Source organism: Drosophila obscura, unplaced genomic scaffold (genome assembly GCF_018151105.1).
Source record: "Drosophila obscura isolate BZ-5 IFL unplaced genomic scaffold, ASM1815110v1 contig_187, whole genome shotgun sequence".
Classification (NCBI taxonomy): domain Eukaryota; kingdom Metazoa; phylum Arthropoda; class Insecta; order Diptera; family Drosophilidae; genus Drosophila; species Drosophila obscura.
The window spans coordinates 602,380-610,585 of record NW_024542775.1 but is presented as its reverse complement, the minus strand read 5'-3'; the positions used below and the strand labels follow the sequence as shown (position 1 = coordinate 610,585).

The 8,206-nt window shown below is 40.9% G+C and overlaps 1 protein-coding gene across 2 annotated transcripts; it reads right to left on the bottom strand.

Annotated features, from left to right (window-relative positions):
- Window positions 1-1,133: 1,133 nt before the first annotated feature.
- LOC111070817 (forkhead box protein N3) lies at window positions 1,134-6,157 on the bottom strand. 2 transcript variants are annotated; one of them, XM_022361774.2, is made up of 2 exons: window positions 6,036-6,157; window positions 1,134-3,022 (listed from the first exon to the last, which is right to left on the bottom strand). In XM_022361774.2, the coding sequence occupies exon 2, from the start codon at window positions 2,943-2,945 to the stop codon at window positions 1,179-1,181; it is 1,767 nt and encodes a 588-aa protein (XP_022217466.2). In that variant the 5' UTR covers window positions 2,946-3,022; window positions 6,036-6,157; the 3' UTR covers window positions 1,134-1,178. The 2 variants fall into 2 exon arrangements, with proteins under 2 accessions (XP_022217466.2, XP_022217467.2); XM_022361775.2 differs by lacking the exon at window positions 6,036-6,157 and adding an exon at window positions 4,632-4,693.
- Between the last annotated feature and the right edge of the window lie 2,049 nt (window positions 6,158-8,206).

Sequence of the window (8,206 nt, the reverse complement as noted above, 5' to 3'; positions counted from 1 at the left end):
CTGTTGGGTAAAGAAGCTTGCTTAAGTTCATGGCATGAATGAGCCCATCAAGAAACAGTTTATCGAGGTCCATGTGAGAGAAACTCCACTCCCTGTTGGTATGATGGTTTATGTTTCTTCAATAGCCAATGGATCTCCCGGAGCTGCTCTTCCGGAAGAGCTCGGAGCTCCGAGGTTAACTTTTGCTTTTCGTTTCGCTGAATGATTCGCTGCGGGATTCGCGAGAGAATATCCTACAAAACAATACAATGCTTACATGGAATAGCAATGTAATGCTAAACTAAATGCTTGATATTTTAACTAGTCGAATTTCGCTTTGACAAATTTATTTGTTGGGTAAAGCATAAATAAGCACCTGGCCCTCGCATAACACCAACTCGGTCTCAGTGCCAGTGCGCTCGGCGTCAGTTTCCTCTCTTGAAAGCGATGAAAATGAGGAGACAGACGACGAAAATGACCATTTTGCATATAAAAATATGCATAATCAGTTGTACTGCTGTGGTTTAGCTGTCAGTGTGTTTTGTGACACATGCAGGCAATTGTTTACTTACTTTACTTTTTATATATATTTTTATGTACACCAACCTCAAAATTGTATCTGAAATAGTTGGTCTGATCAACAACAAATAGTGAATTCGTCCGAACAGCTGTCGCAGCCCGATTTGGTTATCGAAATATACAAGAAAACCGAAAACCGACAAATCAAAATTATACTCCTGACTCCTCTGCCACTCTGGTGGATAGAGCTAGTTATACTGCCGGCTTCGAACTCGTCAAAAATCCGTTTGAATCCGTTTTATCTTTGATCTGCCAAAGCAAAGCACTATTTCGAATGCGGCAGTTTTCTGAAATATGGATATCCGACCTAACCGATTTAAAACAGAAACATTTATTATTTACGTAGTTATTTACAATATCTGGATTTTTATTAAGCTATTTTCAATTATGAACTCGGGATCGGATCTAACAATAATAAAAGACTTTTGCATTTACCTTTATGGAAATGTGTACACTTTCAGATAAGCTTAAAACCTATTAATACATACATATGGCATACGCATGTGAGTACGTGTGTGTTTCGGGGTGGGCTTATAGTTTTTTTTCCTTTCCATTTGTGTATGTACAGATACAGATACAGATACTTATGCGTATGTAAATTGTAGATTGTAACGTGCTGTTTACTTATGTGAGATTATTTCGATGGTCGGTGGAGGGGTAGTGGCCGATTTTTCCCTGGACGCCTCCAGACTAGCACGTCGAGCTGCGGCCGCCATATATGTCCCATAATATCTACTCAGAATGTGTGGATCAACATGGTTGAGTTCTATGTATGCCTTAGGAATAGCGACTCCCAGATGTGTTGAATGCGTTGAATGTATCCTTGCAGTGGGTGTGATTGCGGTGGCGGAAGCAGCAGTGGGACATTCCTCCAATGAGTTAGATTCCTCGTGTTGGCTACTACTGCTGCCCAATGATCTTGCTGCCGAACTGGAAATGGAGTAGTTGTGCGGCTCAAGATCCTCATGATCAGGATCGGCATCAAAAGATGAACGCCTACCATCGCTTAGGTACGAGTTATTGTCATCGACAGAGAACACTTGTTTCATAACCTCCGTTGTCTTTTGCGGCTCATCCGCATCCGCATCCGGGTCGAGATCAGGGTCAGGATCAAGATCAGCATCATTGCTATCATCTACCACATCAACATTAACTTCAACGTCGACATCTGCATCAACATCAGTATCAGAAACGGGTTGCTCCAATCCCACAACCACTTCACGGTGTATGGTCTGCTTTGTGATGACCGTATGCTGTGTTTGAGTTGTTGTCCGAGTAGCAGTAGCAGTAGCAGTGGCAGCATTAGTCGCTGGCGAAGACTCCTGGTCTCCAGATACGATGTCAACGATCTGCACATCAGGCGCCAGCAACGAGGCTACGTCGAACTGACGCTTTCGTGTTTGCGAGTACATGTTTGCTATTGTTGTCGTTGTCGTAGAGTTAATATATGCAATATGTTGATGAGCTTGCTGAATTGATGGTTCCAGGCAATGGGGCTGCCGCTGGATCGCCTGGACCGGATGTGATACCGAGTAATGTGGCAAAGATGTGTCTGAATTCCGATTGAAGAACTGACCGATATAGTTTTGGTGATACGGATAGCTAAGTGCGGCCAATTGTATTGTAGCCTGCGAGCTGGGCGGAGGAGGCGTTGTAAGGTCTAACGGTGGCGGACTGGGGGAATCAGTGCTGGCATCATCTACGGACAGACCCATATGCTTTCGCACCTTTCGCTGGGCCTTACGGCGCCGAAAGTCACCCTTGCGAAAATCATCCATGTTGGCCGGATGGATTGCCCAGTAATGTCCCTTGCCATTTGCACTGCGTCCCGATTTAATGAAGCAATCATTCAGCGACAGATTATGCCTGATGGAATTTCTCCAACCAGGCCCGCGGCTTCTAAAATACGAATAGTTATCCAAAATGTATTGGTAAATGTCTGAGAGGACCAACTTCATCTCCGTTGAGCTGAGAATAGCCATTGCTATCAGCCCAATATAGCTGTGCTGTGGCTTAGGCTCCTCTGGTTGAAAGATGCGCTGCGACTGGGGAAAGAGTGAGATGGTCGAAAGCGCGGTCATTCTGTTGACACCTGCACCGGTGCCCTGTGCTCCGTACGGATTCATATGCATCCAGGGCGTACTAGACCCAGCTCCAGCTCCAGTTCCATATGGCGGACAACGGAACCGTTCAATATTCAAGGCATAATTGTAAAGCTGCAATCGGTACTGTTCCAGAGCCATTGTTGTCGCTTGAGCATTTCTAGTCGAGCTATTGGGATAAATTCCAGTCGAAAGTGGTTTGGGCATGTGTCCGTTGTTAGTTGCACGGTCTCGTTCCTGGTCGGGTGTGTTCGACCGCGAGGCAGCCAAATCAGTGTGTGCCATTTTCTGCGTGGTTTAAACCTAAGATCAGCCAGGTTATCGTTTTCATTGCCTCATTCCCGCATGACCATCCGATTCGGCTGGAAAAGCAAACAAACAGAAATTTATTGTAAAGCAAAATATGTTATCTATATGAATTAATATATTGACTAAATCATCAGAATAAAATTGCATGGACAATTTGGTGGCTTTTACTTTAATGTACGAGTATGTACAATCATTTCTATGCACATATTTTTATTGCACGGATATTTACAAATCTCTAGATATGATGTGGATGCCACATGCCACATATGTACGTGCATATTTTTGTATGTAGCGCTAATAATGTGGATCACTGATAATCACATTCATATGTAGTTGTACACTGTATGCCAGAGCTCTGCCCAGCATTGCAAACCACATGAGTGTGTGCGTGCCACCACTGCTTTATGCGATTGGAGACGTTTCCCTGTGCCAATAGTCATAGTTCGATCAGCTATTATGGACGTTAGGTGAAACAAATTGAAAGGCTATAATAATTTCATTGAAGACAGTCCCCTCAGTGGTAGGGTTCCTATTATTTTGAATGAAATAAGCATAACCATTAACTTGTAATCGGGATTTAAGTGATTAGGATACATATTCGTCAGTGTGTGTTTGTGACATCTATATATGTGTTTTAGCTCCCCCCAGCGTGTTTGGTATCACAATCTAATCACAATCTTGCCCAATTTTGTGTGTTATACAATGAACAATGCCAGTAAGACGCAAGGGCGGTCAGAAAGACAATTGGAGCGGAGGGTACGTGCCTCTCTGACAGTATCAGAGAAAGTTACCGACAACGCCAACAAGTACATAGAGAATATGCATCCGCTTCGTTTCCTCGTGTCGCATTGCATACGAGCTATGGATGTGTTGCACATCAGGAAAAGTGCATCTACCTCAATTTGAGACACCATCGGATGCAGTGAACAGCTTGCTCATCGCTAATTCATGCTTCCAAATGACATCGTTCTGAGCAGCAGAAATAGTCAACAATACTGCGGATAATGGTCAACAACACAATTCCACATTTACAATCAAAGGAACAAACGAAGCACATCAGTTTTTACAAATAAACTTCATGGGTGGGTGAGGAGGACTCGCCAATCGCGTATATGCACGTTGCGGTTACCATAACCTCAATTCGGTAAAGGCCAGGCGCAGTTGGAGAGCTGGACGAACTACTGAATTAGCACAATGGAATTATTGAAATATTAGAATCACAAATGCACAAATTGGAAAGTGACAATCATGCCAGTGCCATCAATACTGATAAAGGGGAGCAGATGGTGAGCACGTGCATAGAATCACAGCTCCTCTTGTTGACAACGTTGCTGGGTTCATGGCTGGCGACCGCACGAGAAATTGTGAATTGTTCATTGCCGTCACACACATCTCATACAACGGTCTCCCATATCCGATAATTTAATGAAACATTTCAGAACAATTATCTATATCTAATAGGCGATATCATACACAAGATCATATATGTATATGTACATATGTACATGTGTATATTTATATGTATGTGTGTACTATGATCCGATACAAATCACATAAAAGACGCAGTTAAACTTCAACTAAGTTACACCTAGGCTAGGTGGTGGGGTAAATGGACTATCGGGGTATATTCACGTTCTCAAATAAGAGACAATACGGCTTTACCTGATTTTCGACTGCGGGCCACGGTCCACCACACTGTGGGGTCCAGTGGATCCCGTGCCCCCATGCTTCCGTGCCCGATACGATGTGTTGATCTTTGGTATTTATGTTAATGAGTGCTCCACTTGACGCCACTTTTGAAGTGCAGAGCCGTTTTTCTCAATTTCAAGTTTGATATAGCAAAAACACTCTTCGGATTTCAAGTACAGTGCACAGATACGAGTACGAGTATGTATGTTATTTCGAAATGCGATCGTCGTGATTCACTGAACGGAAAAAACGGACAAGGTGTGGCAGAGGCACACCACACTAAAGCATGAGTCTTTGTTATACCCCTGCAGAAATAATTTCTAATTTGATTTAATTTAATTTCCAAAGTGCAGAATTTAGCATTTTGGTGTCGACATGCGCAGTAGTCAAACTATTTCGCCAAGATTTCTCTACCCCTGTTATCAATCAGTTGAAACATAAAAAAAAATGAAATTCCTTGAACTGTCTTCGATGCTCAGAAGGCAGTATCTTGGGACACATCAACTAACAAATATCTTGAGCGCCGTGAGCGCTGTTCATGGTCGATTTAGTCAGCTCTATCTGTCTGCTTTCTTTTATCAGATCTGTTCTTTCTGAAAATTTTATATACATATATGCAAAACGTCACCCAAACCTAACATATGTACATAGATGTTTTTCATATATACATTCATGTTTTTGCACAATGAAGCAAGATAAGATAAGATAAGCAGATAAGCAAGCACATATGTACATCCATACATATGTATGTATGTACATATATGTATATGTATGTATTTCTATCGGTCTTGTAACCTACAGAACCTACTGGTCCTGGTGTAGGTCCTCGAATTACAGACTACACCGCCGCCACATCGACTTCTTATTAGCTTCAATTAAATAGCAAGTGAAAAAGCTCACATGCCCAACACTATTCTTTCTTTCGCTATATTTTGGTTTTACATACACAGATCGGATCTTCGTTTTGCAGGGAACGCAGAGAAAGCCGTTCCGACACCTGATGTTCCTACTTAGATCAATTATTGATTTTCAGCGCTATCTATGGAGCATCACATTGATCTAAGTCCATAGTGTAGCACTCACTGCGGCGACTCACATTTTACTGCGGTTAAATGTGTTTAATTGTCGATAGCCGAGTTACAACATATCTTTGGGTGTGAAAAACTAGACGGTCAAGGGAAATTGGCCAGATCAGACGATTTTGTAAGGGAATAGAATAATAGCACTATTTTGATTGAACTGGAAATGATTTTTGAGTAACAATCTGGGATTATCGATTGGAAACTGCCCAGGTCTAGCGTAACACTTCTCCCTAATGGTTGTTTTGTTCTCGTATCCTCGTACAATATTTAACGTATCGTATGAATTTATTCTTACTGAATGGATGCTAACTGGTATTGCTAAGCACATGCCAGTACACACAGAATATAATATGTAATTGTCCGCGAAAAAACGAGCACGGAGAGCGCGTCAAAAACAAGAGACCTTAAGTACGTGCGGTCGACGCGGGACTCAAACTGTGTCTGTCTGAGTCTGGCCAAAATGGCTGAGGGTTCAAAGCATAAGGGTGTCAGCGGTAACGGTACAGCTAGAACCAACAGGCCACTCCCAGTCCCGGATTTCTCGATTTTCATTGGCTCATATGCTGCCATTACGACGTGTTGTCGCTCCTAGGGTGCGTGCGCAGACTCTGGGCAGCAGGCCAGCAGGCCAGCAACATCACCTTGCTCTTTTTATCCAATGTGCCTAATAGGGCCGTCTCTGTTACGCATTTGCAAAACACATACAGAGTTTTTCCAAAGTACTTAGTTCACTATTTTGTGCGGCATGTCTATATAAATTCTCCACGGATCAGAGCACAGTACACTGGCATGAACTGCTAGTCAGTTTTAATTCCCTAGAATAGGAACTCCCCTAGTTACAAGTACAGATCCTAAGTATACATATGTATATGTACAGTTTACATACATATGTACATATTATTGTCGTGGGGCTAATCAATAGAAGAGCTTCTGAATTGCTTATTTACGTTTAAACCGCTTCGAATGTTCCCCCTTTACTGTGGTTTTTTTCACCTCTCCGCACTTTAAAACAAATAAGTCAATCGAACAGTAAGTATTGTTGAATAAATTCTATAAAATATTGTTCAAAATGTTCAAGTGTCCACACCAAGCTTTTTCCTCCACCTCTTCCTGTATTCTTTTTTAAAAAAATAACACAGACGGCGATGACATGCTATGCTACACGTAGACCTTGTATTTGTAGGACTTACATATATTATATACTAATACTTACATAGGATGATGTCGTATTAGGATGTATTTCATCTTTCTTCCCTCTTTACTGTGAGCTGACGGATGCAACAATCCTTATATACGTTTATTTGATTAGAAATTTTTATTTGAAGAGTTAATATAAAATGTTAAAAGTTCCTGTAGCGCAGAAATATTGGCCCCAATTGGCTTGATGAAGTCCGAACATTAAGACATTGCCCTCCGAGCAAAGATTATGGTTAATGTGAATTCGAATTTCGTACAAGTCTAATGGTTAATAATAAAATTACAAGCTGGGGCCTTTAGTCCCAATTAATGTAGAGTAATAATTAAAAATTTAAGCAGAAAATTGACTATACTATATACTATATATGTTTTCAGGAGTTGGGTTGGCTAAGGCTTGTAACGTGTGTGTTACTTTCAATATTTACCAACAATAATCCGTAGGGATGGAACTACTTGGTGTTAATACTTTAACATTATGCATTTAAAACAGGCCAAATTTGAAAATATCTTGATTAACATTGGGTTTCAGCGATTTTCTGTATTTTGAATAGTGATTCATAGTGATCTACAGTGTATATCGAGGGTCCCAATATCAGGAGCTGTACCTTCAGCTAAGGTGGTAATAAATAATTCAATACTAAAGGAGCTGCGATTGTCCAAAAAACACCTTTAAAGTATAATTTCACGTCACTTTGTGTTTATAAAGTTGGTTTTTCTCTAACACGAGTAGTTCATGAGGAAAATTGAAGCTATGATAGACTTAGCGCATACAATATCTTTCTTTTAATTGGGGTTAGCTTAAAAATTGTATCCCCTACAATGAATGAATGACATTTCAATGGCAATGTCTTACTGAATTTCTGAATTTCTTGAAAAGGACAAAAGAGATGAGTGCTATTTCGGTCGTATAATAGAAAATCTTGTCGACTCTTGGGAAAACATTACACCTTCAATGGGCTGCAATATCGTGGTAGAAAAATAAATGCAAAGTCCTAAACCCACTTTGCTGGGCGATTGCCGGCAATGCGATTAAGATTTGCAAAATAATCCCTTTTGTCGTTCACAACTACGTTCTCATCTTACCATGACTAGAGAACCTTTGCCTTTTCAAATTTTTGAGAAAACCTGAGCATTTTTTTCGAATCATTATTATTATTTGTTTACCACACTTTCTTTTGAAAATTTTAAGCGATTACAATGGAATGTATTATGAAGATTAATGTGTTTCCAAGGAACTCCAGCCTAATAGAAACGAAACCACTTACTGAT